This window comes from Podarcis bocagei (assembly GCF_964188305.1).
Source record: "Podarcis bocagei genome assembly, chromosome: 6".
In the NCBI taxonomy this organism is placed as follows: Eukaryota; Metazoa; Chordata; class Lepidosauria; order Squamata; family Lacertidae; genus Podarcis; species Podarcis bocagei.
Genome location: NC_138130.1, coordinates 26,474,123 through 26,489,349, shown reverse-complemented (window position 1 = coordinate 26,489,349; position 15,227 = coordinate 26,474,123). Strand labels below are relative to the sequence as shown.

The 15,227-nt window shown below is 41.7% G+C and overlaps 1 protein-coding gene across 2 annotated transcripts in view; it reads left to right on the top strand.

The window, feature by feature from the left end:
* ANKRD10 (ankyrin repeat domain 10) overlaps window positions 1-14,526 on the top strand; it is a 30,712-nt gene extending 16,186 nt beyond the window's left edge. Inside the window, exons 4-7 of one of the 2 annotated variants that reach the window (XM_081198508.1) lie at window positions 8,232-8,467; window positions 8,994-9,158; window positions 9,724-9,819; window positions 12,879-14,526. In XM_081198508.1, the coding sequence (XP_081054634.1) occupies window positions 8,232-8,467; window positions 8,994-9,158; window positions 9,724-9,819; window positions 12,879-13,336 (955 nt within the window). In that variant the 3' untranslated portion in view covers window positions 13,337-14,526. The remainder of the gene's footprint in view (window positions 1-8,231; window positions 8,468-8,993; window positions 9,159-9,723; window positions 9,820-12,878) is intronic. The other variant, XM_081198509.1, reaches the window with a different exon arrangement.
* Window positions 14,527-15,227: the final 701 nt, after the last annotated feature.

Genomic DNA, 15,227 nt, shown 5'->3' with positions numbered 1-15,227 from the left:
AGTTTGACCCACAGCCTGTTGGCTTGCAGTCTGCTCAACACTTCTCTGACGTCTCTCACATGTTGCTCCTCATTCTCAGAATACACCAACACATCATCTAGAAAGGCAACGCAATTCTTGTAGAGCAAAGGGCCCAGCACGTGGTTCATAAAAGATTGAAAACACGCGGAGCCTGCTTGTAATCCAAATGGCATAACGAGGTATTCAAACGCCCCCAAAGGGGTAAACATGGTGGTTTTCCATTCATCCCCTTTCCTTATGCGTATCAGGTTGTACGCCCCCCTTAGATCCAGCTTTGTGAAAATCTTTCCCTTCCTCACCATGGTCAAAATATCATCAATTCTGGGCATAGGGAACGCCACCGGTTCAGTCACTGCATTCAGCCGCCTAAAATCACATACAAGTCTCGGCTTGTCTGCATTTTTTTTGTCCACAAAGAACACTGGGCTCCCCCCTGCTGCTTTGGACTCTCTGATGAAGCCTCTCTTCAGGTTCTTGTCAATGAACCCTCGCAACTCCTGCATTTCCCTGTCTGACATGGCATACAACTTGCCCACGGGAAGCTGTGCTCCAGGGAGTAAATTGATCTGACAATCAAAGGGTCTATGAGGTGGTAGTTGGTCAGCTTCCTTCTCGCTGAACACGTCGCTGAGATCTGCATACTGTGGTGGTACCTTCACCTTCCCCATTACTTCAGTCCCTGCTAGGGTGGCTTGGGCCCCTACTGAACCCTTCTCCCCTTTGCAGTGTTCTAGACAATGTGCTGAACCAAAGGACACCACTCTTTGATGCCAGCCAACCAGCGGATCATGTAGAGCTAGCCAGCTCATTCCCAAAATAATGGGAGCGCCTCCCAGGGTGGCCACATTAAACGCTATCAGTTCTGTGTGCCTTGCCACCCTCATTATCATTGGGACAGTCTGCAAGCGGACTCCTCCTCCCAACAACTCCCTGCCATCAATCGTGGTCACCTGCAGGGGGTTGCTTAAAGGGATGGTCTGTATCTGGTGTTCAGCAGCAAACTCCTTGCTCATAAAATTGCAGGAGCTGCCTGAGTCCAATAGCGCCTTTATTTTTAGGGGGTGCCCATTCTGCAGCTCTAGCGACACTTCAATCACTAGAGCAGGTCGAGGAGCTTCTGGCACGGGCACTTTCACTGCTCTTTGGCCTGGCTGCAGTGCCCCAATTGTGGCAACCAGGCGTTGGCTTTTACCTGCTCCGCTCCCCCTTCTTCTCCCCCCTCAACAGCTCCCACCATCCCTTGCCATTCCTTCCTCTGGGGGCAGACTCTGGCAAAGTGGCCTGGCTGTTGGCAGAGATAGCATTTCCGGGGGCCCTTTCCCTCCTTCTTAGCTCCCTCGCTGGTTTTTGAAAATGCGCGCGCGCGCGCTGTTCCGATTTCCATCGGCTCTGCCGGCGGGAAAGCTGGCTCAGGAATGTCTGGAATGCGGAACTCCTTCCAACGTTCCCCTCTCCCTTCCCGCCTCTCCAAGGCTCTTGCCTCCTGCCGCGCTCCTATGGTCAGCGCAGATTTGGTCAGCTGATCCATAGACTCCGCCCTGGGGCTCCGTGCCAGCTCGTCTTTCACCCCCGAAGAAAGACCTTCTTCAAATAGCATTTGAACGGGTGCCGCCGATAAATCCCAACTCAGTCTGTGAATCAGCATGGTAAACTCAGTCCAATATTCACGGACAGATCGACTCCCCTGCTTACAAGCCATTAGCTGTCTGCGCACCACCCCTTCCTCAATATCGCTGGAAAACATGATATCCATTGCACGAAAGAACTTCATTGTGTCCTTTAGTATGTCATTGTGCGTTGCCATTAGGGGTCGCACCCAGTCTCTAGCCCCTTTCTCAAGATGCCCAATTACAAAAGCAACTCGCGATTCCTCATCAGGGAACTCATCGAACTGCACATTAAGGGCATATTGCATCTCTGTCCTAAAAGCATGGTAGTCCTTGGGGTCCCCCCCAAATTTCTGCACCAATCCTGGTACCTTTCTGGGGAATTGAGTGGCTCTCCCCTTCTTGTCTGCATCCTGAGCCCTTCTCTCCTCCAGCCTCGCCGTCTGCAGGGCCAGTTGAACCTCCAACGCTCGGTATCTATCTTCCAAGCTTGGACCAGCTCCAGCCCCTGCTCCTCCGGTTCCGGTTGGTTCGCTCATGATGCCTTCTCTTGCACAGGCAGCGTACAATGACTGTCGGACTGCTGTGAGGGTTTGATTAGCTGCTTGTGCGTGAAAACGTGCTCCCTCAGAGTTTGTGCGCCCCCACAAACCTCCGTGTGTGACGGAGCTCCTCAGACATGTCTGCTCTAGTCACTAGTAGAGTCCGACAGTGGCTGTCTGCGGAAGCGTTTCCAGCAAAGAAGTTCCTTAACGGAAACGCGTCTCCTGGACTCACGGCGTGACAGTTTCCTGCGAGGTATGGGTCTCCCTATGGGAGACTCCGATACCTCCCCACTGTTCTCGCTGGAAGCCTCCCTGAGCCCTCCCTCCTGCTCGCATTCCCTCAGAGACCCACTCCTCCCCCTGCTGGTCCCTGCTTCAGCAGTTGAGTCTCTTTCATCCTGCCTGAGTCCCTCCACCACCTGATGCTCTGATGGCAGTTCCCTGACACTGAGCATGTCAATTCTTGTCAGCTCCGTGATTTCAGTTATATTCTAGGAGAGTGGCAGACGAAAAGAATTAGGAATCTCTTTCCCCTTTTGTACAGGAGTAGTTAAAAACGCTGCATGTACAACTTTGGAGAGAACAAGTTCAGGAATATTGGAATTGGAGGGAAATACATTTATTAGGACTAGTCAATGTTACTTTACCCAGCTTTCTGCTCCGTTTCTGACTGAGGGGGGGGGGAATGCCTTTCTTAAGAAAACACAGTTTAAAATTCTGTCTGCAGTCTTATTTCAGCTTTATGGCAACAGTGAAGGAAACTTCTGAAGGCTCTTAGACTAAGATATGTTACAAGAAGGAAGCAGGGAGAACATAGTGGTGAGCAGTTAGCCATATCTGCGTATTCGATATCAGAACTTGAAGATCTTTGTAAAGCAAAGTACAGAAGCAAAGAAGAAATATAATAATCCTCATGCTGAAAAAATATAGATAAGTTATTTAATGTGAAATGAAAACATGGCACCATAATTATGTATGTTTGCAGTACATTTCTGCAGTAACTCTTTAAGTGAAGTTTTCCGCAATTGGTCTCTTGTTATTTGTTCGCCACAGTTTCAAGATCATTCTGTTGTACTTTCTATTTTTGGATGCCAAAGGGTTAAAACTTTCAGTTTAGCTTCTTTATCTTATTATTTATTTAATGCTTTAATGGTTTTAGGCTGGGGTCTGAGGAGCCTATGGAAAAAAAACTTGTTCACTTCTGCAGTGCTGTAGCAAGAGTTTTATTCTTTAATCCCATGTATTAGCTACTTTTTTTTGTGTAGGCATAGTTGGTAATTCTCTTTACATGCAATTTACCAAAATTTAAAGTAACGGAAGCCATGAATTGACAATTTGTTTCTAGTACATATCATGTTTACATTTCAGAGAACTGACAGAATTACAATGGGCTTCAGGATGAAAATCCGTGCTTGAGAGTCCGTGCTTGAGTCAGGCGCTCTGTCTCATTGTTAAGGTGGTCACATGATGATGGCTTAATAATAATTATGTGCTACTGCACTTTATGTATGTTAATATAACTTTTAATCTTAATGTTGCCTGCAAATATGTGATCCCTTATTATGTAAGTTTCCTGTTTTATGCACCATTGCCCGTTTTTTTTTAAATCAAAGAGAAGATTCTGAAACTATAAAAACTACACATGTCAATGTTTTACAGCTACGTAATTCGAATTGACTTGATTTTTTCAAGTAATCCTAGAAAGGGGGAGCATTCCATATAGAAACTGCTGAAACTGCCACAGGTGCTTCTCCGAAAACCTTACAGTTGTGGCATTGAATGTTCAGTATCGCTTCCTTTCTGCACACAAGGCATACTGTTGAGGTATTTGTTGCGGTGATTGGTTTTAATGCTAATCTAGGAATTCAGATATAGCATATATAGATTTGCATGCTTTTGCTTACCCTAATTACAGTTTTATATAAAAAAAATGTAAACTAACAATATATTAAGTTTGATTATTTTTCAATGGGCATATTACATTAAGAATTGAGGTTTTATTTTCTTAAGATTGTCTCATGGCATTAATGACGAAACATTTTAAGCTACAGATAAAGTGGCAATCACCCCAGTTCAGGGGTTTTTTAAATTTAAAAAACCTTTTTAACCCCCCCCCCCTTTCTTAAGAGTTTTAAGTAGGCCTATGTTTTGTTCAAAGTATGTGACATTATAAGTGGATGATACATTCAGGATGCGAGTGGTATTCAATTCCCCTTTCCCTCCCCTCCACCCAGTAAGTCAGATGCAAAATTGCAAGGAAGAAAAGAATAGGGGCAAGTTTCCTTTTGTCAACTCAGAAAATTAACTCAGTAGACTCCCTATCACATTTGTATGTTTATAAACCTCCTAGGGATACTTTTTGGAAATTTGAATCATGCCTCAATGGTTGCAATTAGCAAAGTGATTAAAAAAAAATAGGTTGATGCTCTTAAGTGTTTGCTCTCTGTATTTCCCCCCGTTAAATCAGTTCATCCTATTGGAATTATCTTGAAAAATTGATTATCTGACCACATGTATAGGATGGGCTACCCTTTTCCTTAGGTCACATTATTGAAAACAAGCAGTAGTTATATATATATCTGACAGAGAGCAATCTCCTGGCACTTGAGATTCCTGCAGTGAAAGTTAACTTTGCATTTAGGATTAGGTTGAAATTCCTATTGTAGTGAAGGAATATCTACTTGATGACTGATCAATTGGAGTCTGATATGCCCATGAATCTTAATGGCAAGATTGCAATATATTTATACTTAAAGATTGTATGCTGCATCACTGCCATCCTTTAATAGTTGGTTTATAATATTACAACAGTCTCAAATGAATCATGGCCCTAGAATGGATGTCATGGTGACATAGCTAAATGGAAACTCAAAACAAGAAGAGTGAGATCCACAGATGAGAAGACTCCTTGTCAAGACTAATCAGTAGTAATGAAGATTCTGGAAGCAGCACATTGCCCAAGAGGAAAATGGATGAGACAAAGGGGGAGAAATCTACTATGAATGTTACCCTTAGTACTACAAACAAAGGTATACATGTACATCACTGTTAAAGGTCAGAAGATAAAGAATTTAACTCAGATGAAGTTTAATCATGTATAATTATATGTACATTCAGATACCTCACGACAAAAGCATTTGGATTACTAATTTTGTTCAAACTGACCTTTTGCATTTGGAAGGACACAGTTCTTGCCCCCCCCCCACCTCTGAACTTTAGTATTCCTGTTTTTATCTCGGTAAACTCTTGAATATGTCCTATGCCACCCTAGAATAGAGAGCTTCTCTTCCCACCATCCAAGATTATAGGTCTGGTTTTGTTTTGTTTTTTTAAAGCATATAACCATCTCTTATTGCAACAGCAGCAACAGAAGTTAATATCAGCAGGACAAGTCTAACTTCTGTGCTCGCTTGCAATCTCACATGTTGATCTTTGTATATTGTCTTCGCAGGCTTGCAATATTTCATGAGGGGTAGAAGGGCCATCTAGGTGCAACATTTCAATAGGGCTTGATTTCTGTTTTTTCTGACTTTGATTCTATTTCACGAATTATTATTGATGAATAAAACCTTTGTGCTCTTGCTTAAGTATCTTTTCCTTTCTGGTTTAAAGCTCAAATTAGTTCCAGCGTTATGTGTTACTACCAGTTATGATTCGTTTCACGTAAAAAACCATATTGAGGGAAGCCAACCAGGTGTATCATAGGATTGAATGAGAATGATAGCAAAAAGGGAATCATTTTGCAGGACCATTTTTCAAAAATGAACAGGAAGACTCTTTTGACTTTGTCCTTTTTTTCGTAACGCAAAGTTAGGTATTTCATAGGTCTCAAGGCCTGCTACAAGTTAATGATCTAGATTTTTTGCACTAGCAGGTTAATCTGTATACCAAGTGATCAAGTTCACAATACAGTGTGAGTGCATTTGCTTCTTTGTTAGAGGGCCAAGATTATAGATCAAATCAATCACTCTTTTAACATGCAGTATTTCCTTATGTTCATACTCATATTTTCTTTGGGTAGGTTTGAAATAATAAAAGCTGCCTTAATTCTTGGGATTGGGGCAAATAAACTTCTGTGCCATTCTGTTCTTGAAGATCCTCTTGCTGATCCTTGCAACTGCCTCTCTCAGAATTCCCAGATACTACTTTTAAGCTTATTGCTTTCATCAGATATTACTTCCTTAACAGAAAACATGAAAGTCTCTAGGTGTTTATAAGAAAAGGAAGCTTTGAGAAAGTCTTAATTAGATCTCACACATACCTCCCCTTTAAATTTAGTGGCTTTGGTGAATAGAAAACTAGAACAGCTTTCTTCTGAAAAAGCTACACAATTTCTTCTCTTCTTTTTCCCTTGCTCCTGTTATTCCAAGCTTTAGCATGTGCTAGTCTGGGCCCTGGGTTAGCTTTTATTTGCCACTCTGAATGGGTGACATTTTGCTTTATAAAATGTCCTTCACAAAATTGTACACTCCTCTTGTTCTTTTTTCCCCAGGGAAATTCCCTAAGGTTGAATCCTTGAGATTTAATATTCTTAATAATCTTCACTCTTAGAAACTATGAGTTTCCACTTTATCGATTCTATCTTCCCACCATTTATTTGCTTCATATTTGGAGCTTTCAATACAGCTTTAAAAGAGGCATGGAGGCTTGGGGACTGAAGTAGAAAGTCAGACCCATGGCAAATGGGGTATCTTGTTCTGCTGTGGAATCACACATTCCTGGACCTATATTGGCTATGTCTTGTTGCCATTTTGGCAGTTTGCTGCCTCCAGGGTATCCATAATGTGATGACAATAATCCAACACTGCCCCTCCATTCACAGTTTTGTGTGTGATAGATGATTGGGATTCTGAGCCCTCTTTCCTCCTCCCAGCGGCCCAAGTAACTTTCAGGCCTAGGAAGGAGTTGAGCTGCCAAGTCCTTTGAGGGGAGGTCTGCCCAAGCAGTCCCATTGGAACTCAGGACTGGAGAGAGCAAGTGGAGTGAGGAAAGTGGATTCTATTGAACCCTCATCTATGTTCAGATAGCTTGCCCCATTTGTTAAAAAACTTTTTTTTTTTTGTTCAGTCACACACTAGATGGTTCATTGTCGAAATACATGCTGTATACTGAATTAACTTCATCTAGCAAATAAACTACATTCTTTCACTGAAATCTTCCTTCATTGGTCCATCTACCTATTCACAGATCATTAGCTACATAGCTAAAAAAGAAGCTCATGCATCATTACAAGTATTTGGCTCTTCCTGGACTTCCTAGGGAATGTTTCCTTGCTATTCTTTTGTGCTATTTTGTTCATTACTACTTTATTGTCCTTTAGAGTATGTGTGAGAGAGACAGAAACTATGTCAATATTTTTTATTGTCAAGGCAAATCATGAATTTCTCAACTTAAACTGCATCTGTCTTACCATCTTTCAGTTTTAGAAGTTCAGAGACTAATAAATCTTTTCTGTACCCATGATCATGGGCTAAAATAGTGAATAATATATTACTACTTATGATGTCACAAATTTTGAAATAAGCGGTGAGCTTAATAAAAAACACAATAGCAAAATAAAGCACTATATGTGGATATATATGTAAAGAATTTATTGCACGTGCATACCTAGTTTTTATGATTAGGAAGAACGGCGATGTATTTTTGTGGTGTTAGATTCTAGAATGCCATGGACAACTATTCTATAACAGTTTTCTCGAGTATTTTGTTCAGATAATTCATTTTATCAAATAAATTAGTATAAGACGAGTTGAATTAAGAGTCTGAAGTTTGTGTAAGAGCTCAGATACTTCAGACCATAGGCAAGAAATTTTAGCCTTTTCAGACATTTAAATAGGAAGCTTTTACTTTTTGTGTCACATGATACTTAATTGTACTGCTTCCCAAACTTTGTTTAGAATACAGATATGTGCTAAGGGATTAGTTACATAATATAACATTTGATAATTTAAAACCCTTAATGGGAATTTGCAAAATTTTCATCACCTTAGTAGAATCAGCAGCAACCACCAGGTTATGTTTATTATGGGGTATAATTCAGTATATTTGTATTGTGCAGCTTGAGAAATGCCAGTGGCCAGACAGCAGCAGATCTTGCACAAACCCAGGGCTTCCAGGAATGTGCTCAGTTGCTCTTGAACCTCCAGAACTGCCCGCGGAACCATTTCTATAGCAATGGCACTTTAAACGGGGCCCATCAGAATACTAGCCCCAGTCTCCTCGGTAGAGGCATAAGTCGAAAACGATCCTTTGAAGATATGAACAGTGTTGGAATGAAGAAAGCTAGGACTGAAGGTGAGGCATTGGGTTTCTGTCACTTTTGCTTGAAAGTAGTTTGAATGCAGAGGCCCAATTCATTCCTAATGGAAAACCATGGTGGTTCTTTGTGGTCTCTGTGCACTCACACATGTGGGTTCAGCACCTGCACAGAGCTCATTCAGGAGACTTCTGAAGCTCGCAATATGTGCATGTACCGAAGGGTTTGCCCCCCCCCCAACTCCGTTCCCTTTCAACTACTCCGAGAAATGTTCTTGGCTAAAAAAAGTTTGGAGGTAGCAGCTCTACAGTCACAAGAGATTTCTGTTTGCACAATGGAACTTTCTTGTTTCCTCCAGCCCTGCCCCCCATTTGTCCTCAAATCTAGTTGGGGAACCCTCAAGCAGATGGGGGCGGGTCAGCATATAGGGGAAGGAGAGGAAACAAGTCCCTTTTACCAGTGAAACCCCAGTGTTGCAGCAACAGACACAACCCAAATCTCTGTCTACAGAAGAACTCTTATTTTCCCGCATCCTTTTCTCCTCTCTTAAAAACATAAAACCAGATGCTGTGCGTGCCCTGGGATGCAGTTGCTGTACAGAATGTAGACCGCGGTCTCCTGTGCCATGTGGTCCACTGTTGTGTAAAGAAACTTGTATGAACTTAGAACTATTTTCAACCATGCCAATGAAACTGTCTCAAAATGTTCCTGTCCAATTTACTTTCCCCTGTGAGGTATCTTAAATATGCTAACTACAGTTGTTAAAGGGACGTGGGTGGTGCTGTGTGTTAAACCACAGAGCCTAGGACTTGCCGATCAGAAGGTTGGCGGTTCGAATCCCTGTGACGGGGTGAGCTTCCGTTGCTCGGTCCCTGCTCCTGCCAACCTAGCAGTTTGAAAGCACGTCAAAGTGCAAGTAGATAAATAGGTACCGCTCCGGCGGGAAGGTAAACACCGTTTCCGTGCGCTGCTCTGGTTCTCCAGAAGCGGCTTAGTCATGCTGGCCACGTGACCCGGAAGCTGTACGCCGGCTCCCTCGGCCAATAAAGCGAGATGAGCGCCGCAACCCCAGAGTTGGCCATGACTGGACCTAATGGTCAGGGGTCCTTTTACCCTTTACCTTTACAGTTGTTAAAGATATGGTTTCGTCCAGTAGACTTACTGAAGTCCATGGGGTGTTTGTTACTTTTGAAGGGGCTGGTCTGAGTAGGCCTAGCATTAAATTCCACCTATAAAATGTTACTGTAGTTAAATAAGAAATATTCACCAGTTTAAATCATTCTTTCCTAAACAGGTCAAAGTTTTGGTGGTCTGATATCTGTGATAAATGGAGGAACTGAAGATGATGCTGACAATATGCATGTTGATAGAGAATTTCCTGTTATATCAGGTGGGAGTGGACAGTTTCCTGTTAACCACAACAGCATTCAAATGGTTGAAGATACCATGCAGAAGAGTGGTTCTATTGGACCCAAAGAGATTGAAATATACACAGTTTCTGCAATGCAGACTCCTTGTCGTTGCAAGAATCAGTATGCATATTATCTCTAACTTAATCTTACCCCACATGTCCCAAAGTCTTAAAACTTATTTGCGTTGCTAAAATAACCTTTATAAGACATTTTAAAATAGCAAGATTATCAGTTTTGTAGAAAATGTAAGATATGAGGGAAGATGTTGACGACAGATCCAGATAGATGATCTTGTGGTTGTTCCTGTCTAGAGACCTGCATGCCTTGTGCCTTGATCAGAGGTGATCCTACTTGCTTCTTGGAAGAATATTCAGCATTTGATTAATGCAGCAATTATTTATTGTAATTAAAAAAGGTAAAGCTGATTGCACTGCCTTAATAATAATCTGATCAGTGTATAGGATTGTAAATTTAGCTTGGCGAATGCTACCAGTTTTGCTTCGAAGGTAGCCTGAGTGCGTTAAAGCAACGGGATGGGTCCAGGGGCAAGCATGTCTAATGAGTCTTGCTCATGACAGTACCCTTAAAGTGCCCCACTGAGTGTCAGGGGCCCTCCTGAATGTGGTGCAGAGGGGAGAGTAATCCCAAAACCTAGTGCCTCCATCTGGTTTTCAGATTTTACCTGGAGGGGTGTACCACAACCTGTCCCATTTAGCAGGGTCCCCTGTCCCTTGGAACATTGGGGGGAGGGCTGTTAAAGCTCCCACAGTGGACTGAGGGATCCAACCTGATATCTATGTCTTGGTTTTATTGTTAGTATTCAGCTAAATTGATAGTTAATGGATGCTTTGGGGCTTAAGTTACTATTTGCAACCCATGAAGAAAATCCTATTCATACTCGTTTTGTTGAAGCGCAGTCATTAGTCACTCTTCCCATTTCAAGGGCTGCTGGAAATGCATGAAAACACATCTCTTCTCCTAAGGGCTTCCTCAGTCACTTCAGTGGAGAAAGCTGCCAAATGCATGCAAAGAGCATACAATGTGCAGAGCTGCTTCAGCTTCTACTGAGATGAATGGAGATGATTGCGCACACTATTCTCTTAGAGTATGCTTTTTATGCTCCACACAACAATCTGGATCAGCCCAGATCTATTAAAACTTCAGACTGGTGGTAGTTCTATATTTTAAATGACTTATTGATGCACTTTTGCATCTGTTAATGTGCACATTCGTTCTGGAGAAAATATTTCTCATCTCTAGTGCATAGGAACATAAAGTGGATTGGGTTATAGTCATTGCTGTATAAAATGGAAGGGGCAGAATCTAATGACCTTTGACACTGCTTTTTAAATAGAAAATTAATTGTAACTTCTCACATTGTGTTGTCCCAGTAAATTCAACGTAAGTGTTTATATTGTCATTAGAAACACGCCTACGTGAATCTTACACAAACATTAATGAGGCGGTTTTTGTTGAGTTAAGGCTGTTAAGTAACTTACGTAACAACTTGAGTTGTTTCCATTATATTTGAATTAATGGATGATGCTCATTGTTGCTGGAACAGATTTCCCCTTGCTGTCCTCCCCATCCCACAATCTGTTTGAGTGTCCCCCAACTCTCTAAAGCAAATTTGGATGGCTGCAGGGGAAGGAGAAGGGAAAGTTCATTGTATGAGCATTTCTGCTAGCTGACAGTCACAACTGGATAGTGCCCAACGATTTTGCATGGTATCTAATAAAGTCCCCCCACATCTGCTGTAGAGAACTGGGGAATCACAAAAAATTCTTCCTCCTCCATTCTGCTAACAGATGCTGCCCTCTTTTAAACATACTGATATAAAATACTGGTATGCCAAATAATGCTTCCCTTTTTCTAATACACTGAATGATTATTTTTTTTGGGGGGGGGGGTAATATTGCTAGAATTTGGCATTTTGCCAAAACAGGGCTGAAATTGAGTTATGAGGCAAAAACACCTTCATTTTTTTCATGAACTTCTGCATGTGCCCAAAGATCATCCCTAGAATCCATGTAAAATACTGACTTGTCAAACACAGAAATGCCTTTTTTTACATGTAAGAGAATATTTTATCTTGGTGATTTAATTTATTTTTGCCAAATTGATATTTTTATGTCCTACTGCATCTAGTCCCATTAAAAAGAAATATAACTAATGAGATAATGTTTACAGAAAACTATTATTTTGCACTAACAAGTAATGAGAAAAGAGACCATTGGCTTGTTGCAAAAAATTTTAAAAACACTAGATCTCTATACATTTTGCTGTGGCCATTCATGGCGTTTTTGCAGCAGGGTTGTACCGACTTGAAATTCCACTCTAAGGAAGAACATAGATTTATTCTGTATCTAATATTAAATATAAAATTGATATAAAATAAGTTTTGCTCTTAAGACATGTTGCATAATCATTCTTGCATTTGCATAAGGCTTTTGATATGCCTGCTTTACTGTGTGCTCACCTGAAATTTAATAAGGCAGAGTTAATTAATATTGGCTTAACCTTTAATGCTTTGAAATTCCAGACTACTCACACGTTTAGTTTGTATTTCATAGTAGGGAGTTTTATATTCTAGTTAAGAAGTACATCTAACCTATTCTTTCTCCGATTGTCCAAAATATTGCTTGCAGTTTTGTATGATCCCTTTCATAACTGTTAGAAATGTACTTACATACAACTCCTATGCATCTTAACTTAAAAAGAAATTCCATTGTCTTCAAGGAAGTGCATGTGCAGGATTGTGATCTTAACAGATTAACATTTTGAGCTTAGTTTAGCTGGAGCAGCATTAAGTAAATTTTAATTACACCTTGTACAGAAATTTTGTTTATAAAATGTTTTACCAGACACCTCTGTTTCTAAGGTGTATTAGTAAACTATAATTGCCTAAAGCATGAGGCTGCACTGGGTTTGTTTTGACCTTAATTTGGAAATATTTTAATAAAACTGCAATAAAATGGAAGAGAGCTTTTATTTTGATCAAGTCAACTTGTGGTGACGGGTCTATTTCTTGACGCAGATATGAATTGCAGTAACTCCATATTGAATGCATTGACAAATGGACATATCGTCAATGGACATTTGGACTTCACTTCCCCAGCTCAGCTCAATGGAATGAGTGCCAGGCACGAAGAATGCCTAACACTGATAGCACCTAATGCACTAGCCTCTGCTAATAAACATACAGTCAATGTGGGCAATAGTGTTGAGGAACCAGAGAAGGTTGTAAACGGCTCTTCTGAAATGTGTGGCTCTTTGCATCTGAATGGAAGCCCAAGTAGCCTTGTTTCAAGCAGGCCATCATGGGTGGATGATCTCGGAGATACATTGCACTACGGACATTACCATGGTTTCGGGGACACTGCCGAAAGTATTCCTGAACTTAACAGCGTTGTTGAACATTCCAATTCTGTTAAAGTTGCACAGAAATATGATAATACTGTCTTGGGTACAATGTATCTCTATCACGGTTCCTAAAGTTGTCAATACCACATTTTGTGGGTGTCGGAACATATTTTGGAAAAATACTACTAAGCAATGTAATTTGCCTTTGGCGGGGGCAGTATAATCTGAAGGATGCAGCAAGTAACAGTTTTTACACGTTTAAGAGAATTTGACACTTGATAGCCTTACGCTTCTAGTTTTGCATGCACAGAATCCATTAGTTACACGAATAGGTGCTTTTTCAATTGAATGTTTGGTCTTTTTTATGACGGGTTCTAGTTTTGTACTTTTTTTCCTACGCTTATAAACACTGTACTTTAGAACTTTTGTTTTTCTCTTTAATTAAGCTCTTTTAAAACTAAACTTTGTGGCAAGAATCTCATTTTTGATATTAGGAAAGTACAAATTCTCTAAGATATATCTGTTGAGACTATGGTAAGCAATATCAGTGCCAGCTATGACTATGCAAGGAGTGGGTGGTGACAGTAATAGCATTTGACGCAGTCTGTTGCCTCGCTTCTCAAAAGGAGTGGCTTTTCTTTTAATAAGTTAATAAATGAACTACTTATAAATGCAGCAAGTAGTGGTTGTATAGATCTTGATACGTTTTGTTTCATAGTTACATTTGGGTTGCTGCTTTTTTTTAAAAAAAATGGTTCGCTTTTTGTATTATAAAGTTCACAAAACTGATTCCTAGTATACAAGTGAAAGCAGAAACGGGGCACTTTTTCCTTTTGCTTTGCTGCAGATATGCATGCTATTTTACCATAGCTCACAGAATGGCATGATGGCACCTTTTTACTATGTATGTGAATTATTAAAAAAAAACTGTTACTCGTTGAAATGTTGTCTGGTCAATATATTTCAGCTTCATGTTTTGTTACTCGTATAACATGAATATATTTTTCTTTTTTTAAGAGGAAAAACACATTGCTTTAAAATGTTATATATTTGCAGCCTTATGTAGGGGCTGTGTTGTTGTTTTTTAAGCAAAATTCAATGGAAATGCATTGTTTGAAGAGTGAATAGATGTATATGCAGAATATGTAAACGTGCACTGCGAAAGCTTTGTAATATTACTTTTGTGATTTTGGGTAAAATTGATGGATGAAGAAAGTGTTGAACTAAAAGCAAACTGTGTGCTTAACTTGTGTTTGTATCTGTTCGTTTCTAAAGGGACCTTTACAAACTGAATTTAAAATAAACAAGCAAACTCCACCTTGCATTTTAGTTTTGTGTTTTGTGCAGCAGCAGTATCTGTCTTACGTCTGTCATTTGGCTGCCAGAGCTTTTCAATATGTAGTGCAGTGTTTCCCAAACGTTTTTGGGCAACGGCACACCTGTTTACTGAAAAAAAATCTCGCGGCACACCACCATTAAAGCCCCGCCCCGTGACGTCAGCGCGCAGCGTCACGCCGGGAGGGACGCACAAAAGTGAAAGTTTTTCCCCTCCCCCTTGCCGGGGAACCTCCAAGCTTTGGGCAGGCAGGCAGGCAGAGCTGGGAAGGGGGTTTCCAGGGGACACGGCAGCTCCTCGAAAGGCTTCTCTCAGCTGCGCTCAATCCTCCTCGGAGAGGATTTTCCCTCCGGTCCCATGCCTTCGTTTGGGGCATCGCTCCGGCTGCTCCCTCTCCCGCCGCGCAGGAGCGATGCCTCTCTCTGGCTCTCCCTCCGCGCAGGCTGAGGGAGGGAGGGAGGTGCGCGTGTGACCCGTCTCTGCTGGGAGACCAAACCCAGCGAGGCAGAGTCGCACGGAGGCGCCCAGGCAGCGCTGCCGGCTGCGAGGAGGAGCGCCAGGCAGCAGCAGGAGGCGCGGCCTCTCCTCGCCGCCGCCGCCCCGCCTCTCGCCGCCCGACTCGCCCGCCTCCCTCCAGGCATCTCGCGGCACACCAGCCGATGTCTCACGGCACACTCGTGTGCTGCG